We start from the raw sequence: 18547 nt of genomic DNA on the forward strand, positions 1-18547 counted from the left end.
TTCTTGAAGTTCAGGTAGACAGTGGTCTGCTCTATCTGACCATTGGGACTGCCTAGTAATGACAATGGGTAGGCACACTGACCATGCCGTTCATATTCTGACACCTGCTGTGTCTCCCAGGGTTAATTAATTTTGTAGTTGAGATTACCCTCATCTTGTGGTTAACTCCGTGGGGCACCCTAATTGTCAGTCCCTGATGCTCAGAGCTGGAGCCCTGGTGATGCAGTGGTAAACAGCATGGCTACTGATCAAAAAAGATCAGCAGTTTGAATCCACCAGCCACTCCTTGGAAACCCTATGGGGGAGTTCTACTCTGTTCTATAGGGTCACTAGGAGTTAGAATTGACTCAGCTGCAAAGGGTTTGATTTTTTTGGATGCTCAGAGCTTAGAAGTTAGGAGGTCATGACAAGGATGCTGTTCACTTAGTTACACTTGGTCTTAGCCAAAAGGCTGAGAAGCAATGTGTCTGCTTACTTCCTAGGCAGGTCTTTCCAATGCACACTCAAAGGTATTTCCATTTATTTGGTTCCATCCACGTAGTATCTCATAGAACTCCTGTTTTGTGTGTGTATGTGCTGATGCAGATTTTCTCCCCAATTTTTGTGTTTTTTTTTTTTTTTTGGTCATTTTAATGGTGATATGAGCAGAAATGAAATTTAGCATGAGGGTAAAAAAATCACAGTCTTGGTTTGCGATACTTTATCACTGGTGAAAGGTGCACAAATGTCACTGCTGTTTTTCTTCTCAACTGCAATTCTGTTCTACTATTTTGGTCTGGAGTTCCTGGGTGGTACAAACAACCAACGCACTTGATTGCTAACAAAAAGTTTAGAAGTTCCATTCCTCCCAGAGGTGCCTGGGAAGACATGGATGGTGATCTACTTTCAAAAAATCAGCCATTGAAAACCCTATGGAGCATAATTCTACTGTGACACATGTGGGGCCACCATGAGTTGGAGTCAACTTGAAGGCAATTGGTGTGGTGTATATTTTGGTCTATCTAGTCTTGGAAACCCTGGTGGCTTATGGTTATGTGCTATGGCTGCTAAGAGGTTGGCAGTTTAAATCCACCAGGTGCTCCTTGGAAACTCTATGGGGTAGTTCTACTCTGTCCTATAGGGTCGCTATGAGTTGGAATCGACGCGAGGGCAGTGGGTTTATTCTTGGCCACTGGAGTCACTGGGTAGTGCAAATGGCTACCCCACTCAGCTGCTAACCAAAAGCTTAGAAGTTCAAGTCCATTCAGAGATGTCTCAGAAGAAAGGCCTGGCAATCTACTTCTGAGAGATCACAGCCTTGAAAACTCTATGGAGTACAGTTCTACTGTGCCACACATGGGGTTACCATGAATCAGAAGCAACTCAACAGCAACTGGTTACTTGTTTATTGGCCATTTTCATGCAAATTTCATTTTTAGATTTCAAAAAATGTTATTATATTATTACTATTTGATAGTTAAAACAATTGTGAGAAAAAAGAATAAAGTGGGAGGTTTTATTCTTCCTGATGGCAAGGATTGCTATGTAGCTACAGTAATTAAGACAGTGCATGACTGGTGGAGAAATAGACACAAAACGAACGGAGTAGAGATGGGACGCCAGCCCAGGCAGCTGTCTCTAAAGGCTGGGTTCTTGATCTCTCAACTAAACTGTCAATCCACAGGAGAACACTTTCCATTAAAAAAAAAAACAAAAACCATAAAATCCCTTGTTAATTTGTTTAAGTTGATGTAAAGTTGAACATTCTAGTGCCTGGACAATATGACAAGCTAACTCAGGCTGCTGTTGCCTCTTTCAAACCCAACTCAAAAAATCTTTCAAAAGTAAGAGGGGATTCAATTCATTTCAGAAGATAATTTTATAACTTTGAGGTCCCTGGGAAGACAAAAGATGACTGGGTCCTCCTGTGGGAGGGAAATAGCCCAGAAATAGATTCTGTGTCATCTCTTCAAAGTAGGCCAAGATGAGAACTTGTCTCTCTGGTTCATTCTTCTTTCCTTGGCTCTTTGCGCGTTGATAGCTTAAGAGAGGATAGCAGAAATAATTTCTTACACAGTGTCTGGGAAACAGTAGCAGTTCAAATAAATATTTGATGAATAAAAGAAGATATTGGGGAAGGAACTTGGTGAGAAAAGAAATGATGACACAAGGTGGCTTGCCTAGAGTCCCTGAAGCACATCTGGCTATAATGGTTATGAACATCCTGAATGTTTTCATAAAGTTTTATGGCAATCTTTATTGCTACTCTATCCTTGTTGCTGGTGTTCCTGTCTGATTCCTCCAAGTGTTATGTCTTTCTCACATTACCGTAGGTGACTGAAGAGTCCTGGGGGAGACACACAAGTGAGCAAGAAAAGAATATGGGGAAGGGAAGCGAGATGACGAGCTTCCAAGAAGTCTAGCTGACCTTGGTCTCTGGAAATGTCCCTCTGGTGTTTGCTGTGGAGAGAAAAAAAGTACTGTGCTATTAGCTCCTACTTAGACACTACTCCCAGACTTTATTCCATAGGGCACAGAACTATTATGTTTAATATATAGATTTCCATCTTCTCCTGTTGCTCTTCTGTGAAATCCGTCCTTTAATGCTGCTCACCATGAAGTTCCTCTAAGATTCTGTCTACCCTCTTAGCCCTCCATGAACACTTATTAATAAAGCCCTTCCTCTCTCTGATGCTGTTTCCATGGATTATTTTCCTTCTGCCTTCTCTAACCAACACAATATTTTTTAGTGTTGGTCCTCTAACCAATATAGTATTCCTCCAGGGATCACTTTCCTGTCATTCCTTTACGTTCCTTAAACTACCATCCATGGGTGGCTCACCTTACTATATAGAAGGAAACTGGAGGCACAGGCAAGGGTGGACAAACCCTGAGTCACACACAGGATTCTCACAGAATGAGTCTGGCAGTAGGTGCTGCTCAGTGATGTCTGCTTCTTTCTCCCTTCTTTCTAGATGGGCATTTACCCACTGCCATTAAGTCAATTTCTACTCACAGCAATCCTATAGGGCAGAATAGAACTGGCCCTCAGGTTTTTCAGGGCTGTAAATCTTTTCAGAAGTAGACTACCTCATCTTTCTCCCTCCGAGTGGCTGGTGGGCTCTAACCACCGACCTTTCGATTGGAAGATGAGCACTTTAACCACTGCTCCAGCAGGGCTCCCTTAGGTGGGCTTAGTAGGACTAAATCTCCTACACTCTTCCTAACTACAGATCACTACCTAGAGGGCCTGGAAGATGTGCATCTGCTGGCACAGTGGGGCTGATTGTGTCTTTCAATTCTGCTGGGCTAGCTGCAGACAGAGGAGAGCAACAGGGTAACCAACTCATACATAAAGCTGCAGCAGCACAACTCTGAGCAGAGCTGGCAGAGGACCCAACTACAGAGACTGAGAGGAGAGTAGGTGGCTGACTATTGACCAGGAAATTGACTGAATTGCAAGCAGCTAGCTATTGGCTGTATTGGAGGCAGCTGGGAGCACAGATTAAAAGGCTGGTATTCGTGTTGCAGCTTCAAGGTTACTGGGCAGCAACTTCAAGGACATGGCTCTTCACTGCTACAGAACCTTTGTCTCAGTTCTTGCAAAGTTACATGTCAAAGTGAAAATCCTCTGGATGCCTCTAGATGCATTCAGTGACTCCTCCCATCACACTCCAAGAAGTCAGGTTCCTCTTCAACTCAGGGAATTTCTCCTGGCTGAACACTCCTCCCTCAACTGGAGATATTCTCTCTCTTGCCTGATTTTGTTCATTTTGTCTTGTATCCCAGGTTCTCCCTGATTGCCTAGTCCCATCAAAATAAAGACTCAACACCTGCCCAAAAGCAAGACGAGAGGGTGAGAAAGGACAGGAAAACTGGATGAATGGACACAGAGAACCTGGGGTGGAAAGGGAAAGAGGGAGAGTGATGACACGATGCGGGGATTGCAACCAATGTCAAAAACAATTTGTGTATAAGTTTTTTGAATGAAAAACTAACCTGCACTGTAAACTTTCACCTAAAGCACAATAAAATTTTTTTTTTTAAAAATGGAGACTCAATGGACCATCTGCCTTTTTTTCTTTTTCTTTTCTAATTCAGCTTCTCTACAAGAACCTTCCTCTAGAAATCTCCTGTTTCCATTTAGACCCACAGATTTCACATCAAGGGCAAGTGATGTGATGAAGTCTTTATTGCACACACAGCACCACAAAACAGCCCCACTTCTGTGGGAAGAGGCATCTGACAAGAACGACTTTGCAGTTTCTCACCTGCGCCTTCTGTCTGTTGGATGCTCCACATCTGGGAATAAACTCCATCACTATCTGCAGCACCATCTAGAAGGAGAAGACAAGAGTTCACAGATGTCATGGCCAATGGCTCAAACTCTAAACATGTCTATCCAGTCCCCTGTTCCTTAATTAACTTCCCAATCCCAACATGATCCTGAGGAATTAACTAGTACTCCTGAGGGTTGGGTACCTAGGAAAACAGTCTAGGCCATATTAACTTTATGGTCTTTTCCCTCACTCCCTCTTTCCTCCCTGGTTCAGCCCCAGAGCCCCTTCCAAGGAAGAAACTCACCATTTGCATAGTCTGGCTGCCCTTTCTCTGTCACTGTGAGTGTGTTGGAGTAGATGGTCTCACAATTGGCATACAGGGGCTGCAGCTCCCCCACTGCTGGGAGTGGGCTGGAATGGGTGGACTCTTGAGAGCCTGAGCTGGAAGGACCTCTGTGAGAAAATGAACTGACTACATGATAATCCCAAGAACAGTGAGTGAGAAAAGAAATGAGAGAATCTTGGGAGAGAGGGTGTAAGAAGCCAGGCAGGTGTCACCGTCCTTGGGTGATATTATGGGCCTTTGTATAGACTACCTGTGTGTGGTCTCTCAAGGTGTCCCAAGATGAAACCAGATTGTCACTGCAGGTGAGCTTCCAGAGACAGGGCCAGAGATACATTACTTAATCACAATTTTTTTTTTCTAGTATAGCTGTTTTTTAAGTTCATATTCATTGCCTTTGTTTTATTGTTGTTGAAGAAAGTATTTTTGTAATAGGTTAGCTACACTGGTTTGGCAGAAATTTTCTATTTCTTCTCTTTGGCCTTTTCAAATGTTATGAAGAAAACCAAACCTACTGCCGTCAAGTCGATTCTGACTCATAGTGACCCTATAGGACAGAGTAGAACTGCCCGGTAGAGTTTCCAAGGAGTGCCTAGTGGATTTGAACTGCCAGCTTCTGGATTAGCAGCCGTAGTGCTTAACCACTACCCCACCAGGGTTTCCAGAGTTATAAATAAGACAATGATATTACCCCAGAGTTAATTTTTTTCTTCTAATAAACACTCATAGGACTTTACCTGCATATTACTCACTACTTTTTCTTTCTTTCTCATACTCTGTACATGTCTTACATCTCCTTTAATAAAGTATGTCCCTTGAGGAAGGAAATAAACTCCATAGTATGCATATTTCATCCTTTTGACATCTAACAAGAACTCATACATTACAGGTACCCAAGAAATAATCTTGAATATACAAATTAGGAAATTAATTTTAATTTATCTAATTCTATCCAAGAACACACCCAGGATCATGTGGGCCATCCTCAGACAATGCCCTGAAGCATGAATATAATGAAGTAGAGAATTGAGGAATTATTATGGCCTTGAAATCTATGTACAAACAGAGTAATAACAAGTGTTTAAAACTGCAAGTAAGGAGATCACTAGAGTTGCAATTTTGAATAGGAAGCGTTCTCACCTGGGTACATTAGAGGCAGAACTTCCTCCTGAAAAGCAGATAAAGAAACATTTATTTCAGCAGAGGGAGCTTTATCTCTCAAAGCTTTTGCATGACTTAACTGTGTATAATCAGCCTGGAAAATACATGATATAGAATAGGAATTCAATTGTATTTCTTCCAAATGGCTATTTATTCCAATACTATCAGTTGAATAATCCATCCTTTTTCCCCAGTGCTTTGAAATGTCACTTCAAATGGCAAACCTCACAGACATTTGCCTGGGTTTCTGGATATTCTATTTTGTTCTATTTTTTCCTTGTCTAATCACATACCTAAAACAATGTTTTAATTATCGTAAAATATGATATATTTTATGGTTTAATATGCTATCATCTCAGCATGTGTTTCCACAATCAACTGGCACATGGAATTAGGGCATGGAAGGTCAATCTTTGACTCCTAAAAGCTCCCATCGGGAATGACACACACCACTTCTGTCATTTCACTGGTCATACATAACTTCAAGGAGTCAGGGAAATGCAAAATTCCCATTTCCCCAGAAGTAAAGGAAAACTGGATGTTGTTGAATATTAACATCTTTTGCAAGATTAATTACAAGAATATAAATAAAGACATTTGTCCAAGGTCTAACCCTCCAAAAGCACAACAGGCACAGACCATTTAACGGGAATGCTCCATAAAACCTTGAAAGAATAGGCAATTTTTTTGCTATATGAACTGTTTCAAAACATATAAAAGAAAAGAAAACTTTGAACTTCCTTTTGTGAAGGTAAAATAACATTGAGTACTGTTAAAGGGAAAAAAAAAATCTCTGAACCTGCTAAGGTTAAAAGCAAAGAGTTTTATTAAGAGATGTACAATTCACAAATTAGACAGCATTCAGTGACAAAATGCTCTGAAGTCTGAAAGGGGGTTTTTGTATATGAGGGCGGGGGGTTACGTATATATCACAAGTAAACTTTTCACAATGTCAGTCAATCTAATTTCCATCACAGACTTTCTGGGGACAACCTGTGTAAGTGTTCTCCCTATAACATGCTGCATAAACATTTTCTCCTGAGAACAGAGCATTTTTGTCATGCTGTTCCTGGAACACTTTTTTCATAAATTTAAGCAAGCATAACCACATAATTATTCACCCGGAAGGAAGAGGAGTGCATGTATTCTGAAAGCAGGAGCAAGGATCTGGGGAAAAGGGGAATTTGATTTTAGACCTGTGTCAGCAACCTTAGTCAAGCCAAACACCTCAGTTTTAAAATGCTCTTATACACTCCTCCGTTCTGATCATGAATTTCTGTAGACATTCCTTGATCACTACTATAAGAGTGCTTTCTTCTGCATGGATTTTTTAGGTTGTTTTATTAAATTTCAGACCTAGTTTTCATTTTCCAGTATTCAGCTATTAATTTCTTCACCATGCCACAGCTTAGACACTCTGCTTCTGTGATTCTCTGGTTGGGACATGTGTACAGCAAGGCCACATTTGGAGGGACAACTTCGCATTTCTAAAAGACTAACTTAAGGTGTAAACTGGGGTTCTTTAAAAATACATAATTCTATGCATTGTCAGGGCAATAGTGTCCTGATTACAAATGTTAGAGAAACAATTCATATAATATTTGATTAACCCCAAAATAATTATTACAATAACTAAGATAATCAATCTAGTCTGGAATAAAAATGTAGCTAAGAGCCAATACTATTAGGTAACCAGTTAAAAATATCAAGAAAAGGAGTATTAGGTATAGGAGGTATTGAATGAGGCTAAGAAGCTTTTTTGTGTGTGTGTGAGTTTTTATGATATTTTGTCCTATTTCTCTTGTAGTACTTACTCAGGCATAAAGAGAAGCATTAGCAATTAAGCAGAAAAAAAGTTTATTTGGACTTTCATATTAGAGAGAATTTCTAAGAAATAAGACCACAGGAGTATAGTAAGGTTATTAATACAAGAAAAGTTACAATCACTAAGCAAAGTCCACAAATCTTAGTAACTTGCATGATATCTTGTTCCATGATCTTGGGATTAGCTGTCTCCTTCTGCTGTCATTTGCTTCTGGCCATGAAGGGGTGTAAAGAGAATTTTTAGGTCACCGAAGGGCTGACAAGTCTAAGGAGATGCCTTAGACAAATGGATCTAAGGTTTAACTTCTAATTTTGTGACACAGGGATTGTTGAGAAGAACTAGGTATGGTCCTTTTTATAAGTCCAATATAGCCTATTTTTGCTGAAATATTTTGGTCAAATGTTTTCCATGAATTTGCAAATTAAAACTTACCTGCAGATGACAAGCAAAAATGGCTGTGGTTGACTTACAGTAATAATAATTCTTAAAAGTAAAAAACCTGATGGGAATTAATTACATAACTAATGTAAAGCTAAATGAAGTCAATTCAAAATTTTTAAAAGGGTTTCAGATATAACATGTAATAATCTTAAGACATACTACTGAATAGTCAGGATATACAAAGAATATTTAATGTTAGGCAAAGTAGCATTAGAACATACCAGGGACAGAGAGAATAGTGACAAATCTCTAGGAACTTATACAATTTCTGAAATGTATTAATAATATTCAACCTAAATGTAAGTATATCTTCTGACCTGATAACATTTCTTATGCGATTTACAACATATTAAATATCCCAACTTTTTTAAATAAAACTTTCATCTTCCTCGGATCAACTTTGTTCCTATCCTCCCAGTCTAACATTAGTCCTGCTAAGATTTCAGCAACCATTTCAGGCATCCCATTATGTCCATTTATATGTAAATGGAACCCCATCAATGTCTACTTTATTCGTCTTATTTTTTAATATCCTTCTCAAGATTTCTATTCTGCTGGGAGGGGTCCTTTGACTCTTTCCTTTGTCTTCTTTGTATTCTCTTGGCAATAAGTTTAGCCTTCTTCTGTCATTTTACATCTTTTCATTAAGAACAACCCAGTAACAGAAAAATTTAACAGACAGAAAACTAAATTTTAACAATCCTGTAAATAAACCCATCAAATCTTAAACTTCTACTTAACCTTCTTCTTCCTTCTACAACTTTCCATATTCATTCAAATTCTTTTTCTGTGCTCTCCTCTTTCTCATCTTGGTATCAACATCATTTTAGGACAAACATTACTATCTTTTAAACTTTAGAATATATTCCATATACTCAGTCTAGCCCAAAAACCAAAACCAAACCCACTGTTGTTGAGTCGATTCTGACTCATAGCAACCCTATAGGACAGAGTAGAACCCTCTCTTAGAGCTTCCAAGGAGCACCTGGTGGATTCGAACTGCCGGCATTATGGTTAGCAGCTGTAGCACTTAACCACTACGCCACCAGGGTTTCCCAAGTTACTTATAAAGATCTTGGAAACTGTTTTGAAGTTGACATATCACAAAACAAAAAGTTTTCTCAGAACAACTTCATTTTCATTGTTTTCTGGGACTGTTACCCATTGCCGTTGAGTTGATTCTGACTCCTAGAGACCCTGTAGGACAGAGTGGCTACCCCATAGAGTTTCCAAGGAGCTCCTAGTGGATTTGAACTGCCAATGTTTTGGTTAGCAGCCAAAGCACTTAATCACTATGCCACCAGGGTTTTCTCTGGGACTATTAGGACTATTCAATTTATATAAGTGATTATTTATTATTAAACTAGTCAGAGTAGGTCCTTTAAAGAAATATAAGCTAATTTAATAATACCACCTGGAGGTAGGAAATTATTATATTTTCATAATCCTTTCTTTTGAATGCATTATAGGATCTTTTAGAGAACAGGTTTAGAATAATTTGTCTCTTTTAACAGCCTTAACATACTAATCAAAATAAATGTCTTCTTCCAATGTACTTTTCAAACAGACTGAATTTTATCAAAATTTCTCAGAATAGTTATTAAAAGCCTAGGTGAAAGAAGGAATTTTTCTCGGAAGAGAAAAGAACTGAGATTTTAGATAGCCCTGTGAAAAACTCTACCTATGGCCTTCAATATGATACAGGAACTTAGAAATAACATTCTGAAACAGAAAAACAATTTAAATGTATCTGTCTATGAGGTCAGCTCAGAAACTATGCTTATATAACACCATATAATACAAACAACCTAGTTTATTCTGGGGATATAAGATCAACTCAATATTTGATAATCAATGTAATTCACCACGTTAGGAGAAAAAAGGTGAAAAATCATATGACCATCTTAATAGATTCAGAAAAGGATTTGATAAAACTTAGCACCCACTCATGTAAAACTGCTTAGCAAACCAGGGATAGAATAGCAAAAACATCTGATAAAAAGTATCTATCAAAATCTTACGGTTTGTTTTTGTTGCTGTTAGTTGACTTGAAGTCAAATTTCAACTCATCCACACCGAAACCCAAACCTGTTGCCATTGAGCCGATTCGGACTCACAGTGACCCAAGCCCTGCTGGTGCAGTGGTTAAGTGCTCAGCTGCTAACCGAAGGTCAGCTGTTCAAACCCACCAGCCGCTCTGTGGGAAAATGTGTGGCAGTCTGCTTGCATACAGATTACAGCCTTAGAAACCCTGTGGGGGGCAGTTCTACCCTGTCCTATAGTGTTGCTAGGAAGTGCTATGAGTTTTGACTTATAGAGACGCCATATGACAGAGCAGAACTCTCCCATAGGGTTTTCTTGACTATAATCTTTACGATAGCAGATTACGAGGTCTTTCTCCTGCAGAGCGGCTGGTGCGTTGAAACTGCCAACCTTTCAGTTAGCAGGTGAGCACTTAACTGTTTGTGACGCCAGAAAAAAAAAAAAATGCCAGAGTTCCCAAAATTATGAAATATTTAATGTTTTTTGCCTGAAGCTCTCTTGAATAGAGGTAGTGATAAAACACTGAGCTGTGCATTTTTGTTTTGTGCTTTTCTGCATGTGTGAGGTATTTGACAATAAAATGTGTTAAAAAGCACAGAAGTATTTTTAATGGCATGTCAAGTGCAGGCACATAAGAAAAAGAGAGTTGAAATGAAGAGTAAGAAGCATACATTTAACTTATAATAGCAATAGAAATATTTCATATGGGTTGGCTCTAGGAAGATTTTCTTCAATGTAGTCCTCATACTTTAAATTGTGGCTCCATTGTTTTGCTTTTCCCTTCTTTCTTTCTTGAATGATGATAAAAAATGAAGATTAAAATTTTCTTTGAATGGAGGTCAGTTAGGTTTTTCCTAACCAAAAAGATTTATATTCATTAAGCAGCAATAAAGCTCTCATGAAAGGATACAAAAACTATTAAAAGTTTTTTTAAAAAATTCAGAAATAGCAACTTTAAAAGCTTTGTGTGACACATTGAATTTTTGCCCCTCATTCTTCTCCACTCCTTGTATCCTTGGCATTAGCCGTGTGGCTTTGTGGTTTCTCCAGCTATAGATGAATGCAGCGCAGGGAATTACTTAATAGGGCCCTTCTAGCCACGTGTGGTCTACTGCCTCCCGCAAAACGATTGGGTGGGACTACGCAAATAAGGTGCTGTGGCCCACCAAGGGAACTGGACAGCCTTCTAAAATGGCAAATAAGGTGCCTGGAATACTTGAAAGCGTGAAAGTATTCAAATAAGGTACACCAAACCCAGTGCCGTCGAGTTGATTCCGACTCATGGTGACCCTATAGGACAGAGTAGAACTGCCCCATAGAGTTTCAAAGGAGCACCTGGCAGATTTGAACTGCCGACCCTTTGGTTAGCAGCCGTAGCACTTAACCACTACACCACCAGGGTTTCACCTTAACCAGGGGCAAGGAGGATGCTGATGCTACTGTACAGTTCTTCCCTACATCACCTAAAATTGCTTTTTTCCTGCCAGACACTGCAGTCCCAGGGCCAGTAGTGCAGCTGTGGGTGCTGAAAGCAGGAGTGATCCCTAAGCAAGAGACTCGAACTATACCCCTGGACCTCTATGTCAGAATTCCTAAGGGCCTGATGTACCTTTCCCCCATCTGGCAAAATTGGAGGTGACAGTGAATACGGCCATATTGCCTAGTGGTGGAGATAGCCTACCAGTGTTATACCCGTGTAACCCAAAGATGGGAGGGAGTGTACTGAGGGGACAGGGAGTAGTTGATGTTAGAGACGATGGAGTGGTACAATAGTTTGGAGAAGTTGGAGATTTGGAAAACTTTTAACCTCTGTCTCATAAGAACCTGCTTTGTGCTGATCCTTATAAAAGAAATTACGAATTTAGTGGAGTATGCTTCTTCATGTATTCATTTTGGTCTCAGGCAATGGAATTTGGGCAGAGGTGACAATGTGACAACATACCAGTTCTGTGCCTAGGCTTTAAGAGATATCAGACAATTTTTCTCACTCCTGTCTTCCATGGCTATAAGGAAATGATGACCCAGCCAGCCCAGCAGTTCAAGAAGGATGAAAGACCTGAGACCAATCTGCAATAGGAAGTAAGCCCAGCCAGACTGCAATTTGGAGCCAAACTCCCCAGCCGAGTCCGGGCTAGATCAGCCAACCCTCAACCAATTGCATACATGTGAACAAGAAAAAATGGTTTAAGTGACTTTGGCCACTGAGCTTTGGGGTGGCTCATTAAACAGCAATTTTGACTAAAATGTAGACTAAAAGGAAGGAGCTAATAATACTCAGAATCTTTTGGATTAATTAAAATTACATATGTAAGTTATACATTTATAATCCGTGTATACATATGTTGGATCTAGTAATTGAAAGAGGACTCATGAGAAAAGTAACTAATAAGAAATAGGTAAATAAAAGAAAAATGTTTATGGCAAAATTATTTTAATTCTTTTAAATCTAGCTTCTTGTTACTTGTGGGAACCCTGGTGATGCAGTGGTTAAGAATTTGGATGCTAACTGAGAAGGTCAACAGTTCAAATCTACCAGCTACTCCTTGGAAACCCTATGAGGCAGTTTTACTCTGTTATAGGGTCACTCTGAGTCAGAACGGACTTGATGGCAACAGGTTTGGTTTTTTGGTTTGTTACATTTTATTCCATTGCATATAAGCTAGTTATACTTATTGAAAGTTATTAACTCATGTTTAATAGTTAGACTTTTTATTTAAAAGTCAAGCATGGAGGAATATGTTAATGGCTTTTAATCTCAAGCCACTAGACGCAGGAGAAAATACATATTGTAAAATTAGTAGTATTGTAACATCGCTCAGGAGGTGGAAAGTCGTAGAATTGTGAAACATAGGAAGAAATTATCAGATTTTGGAAGGTTTTCTTTGCAAATTCAATCTATACCAGTAATGGATAAGGTCATAGCAACAAAGAGGAAATAAAACAAATAGTAGATACAAACCTGATGTCTTGTGGTACCAGTAATAAAATGGTAGGGCAACAGCAACAAAACCAAGAACACCAAAGAGTCCCCCAAGAGTTCCGGCTATGACAAGGTCTTTTCTGTAGCCCTCAGGTCCTGAGGAAAGAAACCAGTGCTTCAGCCTCAGAGGGTAAAGAGTAAACTTTTAAAGGTAAATGTTGTACCCTGGAATCCTTATAGGGGATGTGGGAATAGTAAATAGAAATCCGTGTAAGAAGCCACTAAGTATAGTCCATATTTTCAGGTTAGTGTGAGGAGAAGATAACCAGACACTGAGGTCGCCTTCTCTACCTCTCCACACGCAGTAGACATCACACAGGACACCACTCATCTTCTGAAACCATAAAAGTTATCAATAAAGAATTTGGATGTGTTGTGTAAGAATGTAGAGGTCAATCACATAAGAGATGCGATGCCTCATAAAATAGCACTGCAGAGCCAGAGGGTAGAGGCTTGTGGAATTTGGAACTATAATTTGTGGGAAAATGATAGTTTGCTAATTATAATATTGATCATAATTCCCCTACATCCAGTACCACCAACCTACCTGTGACATTGAGTGTCACCACCTGACTACGCTGGGCCCTGAGGCCATTGTCAGCCTCACAGGAGTAGTTCTCAGAGTGCTCTGAGGTCAGAGAGAGGTTGAAGGATGCTCCTCCTCCAAAGGATGCCGAGCTGTTCCCCAGGATGACATCCTTTTGATAGAACTGGTACAGGATAGGGTGAGTGCCTCTCTGGACCTCACAGTGAAGCTCCACCATGTCCCCGACCATAGCCTGGGCCCCAGAAACCCTGATGGTAAGGGTAGGGCGAGACACTGGAACTAATAGAGAAAAGGGGGCTGTCAGAGAGGATTTTTGATGCTGCAGTAAACTTACGAACCCCCATGATGGAGTCTTAGTAAAGGGCCTGGCCCTTTGTCATGCTGTATTACTTCCATTCTCACATGCCCCCTAGAATAATCAGAGGTAATTTTCTCAAAGCTGTATTCAGGAACTTAGGGGAATACCAAATCTGAGCTACTGCTTGGGCATGGTCATTTCTTGTTACTTTTTTCTTATGCCAGCCCAGACTTCTTTACGTTACACAAAAAGAAAGACGTCAGCAATTTAACTTGTAAGGGTTCTCCTCCCCTCGCCCCCCAAAAAAACCAAACCCAGCTCCATCGAGTCTATTCCGACTCATAGCGACCCTATAGGACAGAGTAGAAACTGCCCCACAGAGTTTCCAAGGAGCACCTGGCGGATTTGAACTGTGGACCCTTTGGTGTTACCCATCCTCAAATTGCTATTTGTTCTCCACAGCACTGATCCCTGGGGCCTCCTGGAATTTTCTCATGACTCCTATGTACCGTGACTTCAGTTTTGGAATTCCTACCTGAGACGAATGAAAGTGGGACTCACTTCTCACAGTGATGTTCACCTCACTCAGGACGGGCTGGTAACCATTGTCAGCTCTGCAGTAATACTTGCCAGCATCACTGTCCTTCACAGCCAGGATCTCCAGCTCTGCTGACAGGGAACGCTGGGTCTTGTTTCCCAGACTGGTTTCTGTGGTCTCTCTGTGCCAGGAGAATGTGATGTTTCCTGTGCCCTCAGACACCGAGCAGAGGAGGACCAACGTCTCTCCTTCAATCACCTGCCCGCCAGGGGGCTGGGTTTCTAAGCTCACGTTAGCGACGGGTACTCCTGAGTGGGTATAAGATAACATGTGAGAACCCTGACTATAGAAAACCCTGAGACCGGGACAAAGACAGATTCCATCCCCTTGGGAATATAGGGATCTACATGTAATCCATTATAAGCATGCCTTCAGATGTATGGACTCCATTACACTTAGCCTTGAAGAATGTGGATACAATTATTTCCATATCCCAACCCTGATTCTGGCTAATTTCATGGCAGCAATCACTACAGAATTTGTGATGAACCATCTGCTCCATGAGGCAGGGAACGCTTTTTGGTTGAGCCACCGTGCAGGTAGATGTCCTTTACACAGAATGAAGACGGACACTGGCAGCATCAGCCCTACCTTAGAAAAGGCGTTGTCACTAATAACGATCTAAATGACAATTCTTCCTTTGTTTCTAATTTCAAGGCCTGAACCAAATCACAACCCTTCTGTCCCAAAGCATCCTCTGACCACTCAGATTCACTCTAGCTTCTGCTTTTTCTGAGGCTTTCTTTAGTCCCATACAATGTAGCACTACATTGCCTTCTAATAAGTCAAGATGTGTTGCAATCCCAGCAGATCAGCCATTTGGAGGCAGCAACCTTGGCTTTTAAAGTTGCTGGCCCACTGCTAAGTGCCGCACACACAGTCAGTGGTCGATGAATGTCTGATTATTTGACTGATAAAGAAGAGACAGATTATAGAGAGCTTAATCCATTCCTGATTCTTACAAACAGAGATGTCAAGAGCAAATTGGAAAGTTTCTCTAGCCTAGTTCCCACTTTACACAAGGACAGGATTTGCACAAAGAACTAGCAGTCCCCCTGAAGCCAGAGCACACCTTTCTTTTCCTTGCAGGCTCAGCCCTACCAATACTTACTCTGCACATCAATCTGAGATTTGAGGCTCTGCTTTTTGACCCTGGGAGTCACTGTTTGTGCCTCGCACCAGTAAGACCCTGAGTCTTGGCTCCATATAGTAGGGATATGGAGCTCTGGGGACTTGCTCCAGCCTGGCCCCAGGCCCTGGCCTTCTCTGAAGAAGCAGAATTGAAGCTCAGTGCCTGATTTCTGAGGAGGAAGCCAGGTCTCACAGGTCAGGGTCACTGGGGTCCCCTCCGTGGGCTGAGAGGAGCTGGCCGTCAGCACAGGAGGTGGAAACAGCTCTAGAGAGAAGGATCACAACAGTACCCAGAGCAGTGAGATTCAGAGTTCCTGCTGAAAAGCGCCTGGTGAGAAGCAACCCCAGCAAACAGGACACTCAGAGCCAGGCACATCTTCCTTGCACTGTCAAACCACAAGCATTCCAGCTCATGCTTGGCGCACGACAAGCTTTCCCCGCCAGGTATTCATGCTGCTCTGCTGCCACAGCCTCCTGCCCAGCCCCAGCTCACACAAGAGTGAGGATTTTACCTTGGACTTTGAGCTTTACTGCTTTTGAAGTTGTTTCCCAATTCCAAAGAAGTTTTCCAGAAATGGCACAGTGGTACTGGCCACTGTCATTAAAAGCTGCACTTTGGATAGAGAAGGTTGAGACTTTATTCGACAAAAATAACTGTCTTCCATCCTTGTGGTAAGACATAGTTTTTATCCTTCCAGTCCATTTTGCCTGGCATTTCAGAACCACACTGTCTCCTTCCAAGACAGAAGAGGGGGCTAGAAGGGTCGCCCCGTCTGCAAGAGAGAGGTAGAGAAATTGGATTTACCTTTTCTGCAGAGAACTCAAGTGCCTAACCTACTCCCTTGCTGTTGGGCAGTGAGATGGTGTTAGGAATTGTCTCTATAACTTTAGACAGGATAGAGGTTCTAACTCATGCCTTATTTACTCAAGGCTGCACCCCATTTTTCCCAAGGGGAAGGAGGATGCCAAGGGAGCTGCAACTTTTTACATAGATGGAAGAATGTTCTGCTAGATCTCCTTTTCTTAGCTCTCTCCACTAGTGATATTACACAGGAGACCACTACCCCCAGGGGGAACACTACTTTTCCACCACCCATGCATTCATCCCAGAGTTGGAATCACATTAGACAGCAACTAACAACCACCACAATAACATGCATTCATCAATCGAAATAATGGGTTTCAAGTCTGTGAGATGGGGACTTGGGGAACAAGAAGACATGATAGTGAAGTCAAAACCCCTGAGCGGAATGTCCTAGTAAGTGAGCATAAGCTGGTTCACAGCTTCTTCCAGGAAGCTACAAAGAGTCAGGCTATGTGTCATTGTGATAAAGGTCAGACACCTCCAGGGTTGTAATCTGTGTACCAGAAACCAGTTGCTGTCAAGTGTGTCAGAGTAGAACTGTGCTCCATAGAATTTTTCAAAGGCTGATTTTTCAGACATAGATCGCCAGGTCTTTCTTCCAAGATGGCTCTGGGTGGACTCAAACTTCCAACTTTTCAGTTAGTAGTTGAGCATATTAACTGCACCATCCAGAGGCTCCATTCTGTGTTCATTACCTCTTAATCTTGTGAAAAGAGTCAGGGGTCCTAGCAGGGCAAGAGGAAGAAGCTCTAATGCTGGCTCATTTATCCTTAAACCCAAAAAACCAAACCCATCGCCATCGAGTTGACTCAGGCTATCCTCAGGGAGTTCCAAATCCTCTAGCAACCAGCCTTGATCGATAGGAGCCAAACAGGCACAGTCAGGCTGAGGCAGGCACCTACAAAGGTGCCCAAGAGGGGTGCCTCTGATCTAGGAGAATAAAGAAGAGAATTGTATTGAGGCGACAATGGTAAGAAACAGGGAGAATGTTAGTTGTGAATGGAGGACTTTGATTTAGGAAATAATATTGGAGTCATTATTCCCTGTCCTTGAGCATAGAGAATGTGACCCAGATGCAGTTGAACTCACAAGGACTCACAAGGACACATCAACTGGGCTCTGAGGTATAAAGACAATAGCTAAAACAATCTTGGAAAGTATCTTTCAGGGAATCTTTAACATAAGCCAATCAAACAGAACCCAAAAGATTTACCACTCTTATCTTTTTCTGTTAGCATTTAGTGAGTAGAAAATTTGTTGGACCCATGAAGACCCTCCTGACTGTTGTTATCAATGAGATGGTTAACAAAGACAATTCAAATTGTAGGATTACAGTGATTTAGTACTTTCTAGACAATCTATGAAAAAATGAAGCTTTCAATGGTTTTGCTCATTTGTAATGTTAATATATACTGATGACTCTATTACATCCCTTAGACTTGAGCAGACATGGCTCTAGCACCATGCTTGTCTGTTTTCCCATTATTGCCTGTTCTGTAATATTCCTTGAACTTGGACAGATATGGCTGTGGCAGCATGCTGATCTGTTTTCCCATTCTTGCCTATTCTGTAATGTTTCCTTGGGCTCAGGCAGACACGGCCCTGGCAGCATGCTTGTCTGCTTCCCACTTTTGCCTTTTTGAACGTATACCAAGTAAAACTTTCTGCTTTAGTAAACTTTGTGATGTTTTTACCCAATAACAGTTAATGGCACAGTGGTCAAAGATTTCTGAAGCTATAAATCCAGTCAAACTCAAGGAGACCTGGACTGTGGAGAAAAAGCTGGCAAAAGGAGTTCTATCTTCTGGACCCACGTGTTCCCATTCCATGTCGCTTTGACAAGGACAGAATAAGTGCTCTTGGAAAGCGAGCCTTTGCTTATTCTTTTTTGTTCTCTTTATCATGTGTCCTTAAGTTTTGTTTGGCATATTTGTTTGAAGAACTGGTTGTTTGACTAAGGAGAATCTTTCTTAGATTTTTGCTTGACCATTTGGTTAAGGGTGATATCTAGTTAACTCTTTCGATGAGCTGCAATTTAGGTCTGGATTTGGGCATT

The 18547-nt window shown here is 41.1% G+C and overlaps 1 protein-coding gene across 2 annotated transcripts; it reads right to left on the bottom strand.

The window, feature by feature from the left end:
- Window positions 1–586: 586 nt before the first annotated feature.
- On the bottom strand, window positions 587–16360 carry LOC135230836 (Fc receptor-like protein 2). Of its 2 annotated transcripts, XM_064283026.1 has the most exons (10): window positions 16139–16360; window positions 15607–15891; window positions 14459–14743; window positions 13600–13878; window positions 13032–13148; window positions 5743–5770; window positions 4564–4712; window positions 4251–4316; window positions 2408–2439; window positions 587–2326 (listed from the first exon to the last, which is right to left on the bottom strand). In XM_064283026.1, exons 1-10 carry the CDS (start codon window positions 16305–16307, stop codon window positions 2288–2290), a joined length of 1449 nt encoding a protein of 482 aa, XP_064139096.1. In that variant the 5' UTR covers window positions 16308–16360; the 3' UTR covers window positions 587–2287. The 2 variants fall into 2 exon arrangements, with proteins under 2 accessions (XP_064139096.1, XP_064139097.1); XM_064283027.1 differs by lacking the exon at window positions 15607–15891.
- Window positions 16361–18547: the final 2187 nt, after the last annotated feature.

This window comes from Loxodonta africana, chromosome 3 (genome assembly GCF_030014295.1).
Source record: "Loxodonta africana isolate mLoxAfr1 chromosome 3, mLoxAfr1.hap2, whole genome shotgun sequence".
Lineage (NCBI taxonomy): Eukaryota > Metazoa > Chordata > Mammalia > Proboscidea > Elephantidae > Loxodonta > Loxodonta africana.

Coding starts and splice junctions, on each gene's coding strand:
- LOC135230836 (XM_064283026.1), bottom strand. CDS start 16,307: ATGTCTTACCACAAGGATGGAAGACAGTTATTTTTGTCGAATAAAGTC. Junction 15,892..16,138: donor AGTAAAGCTCAAAGTCCAAG/GTAAAATCCTCA, acceptor CCTTCTCTCTAG/AGCTGTTTCCACCTCCTGTG. Junction 2,327..2,407: donor GGACATTTCCAGAGACCAAG/GTCAGCTAGACT, acceptor TGTCTCCCCCAG/GACTCTTCAGTCACCTACGG.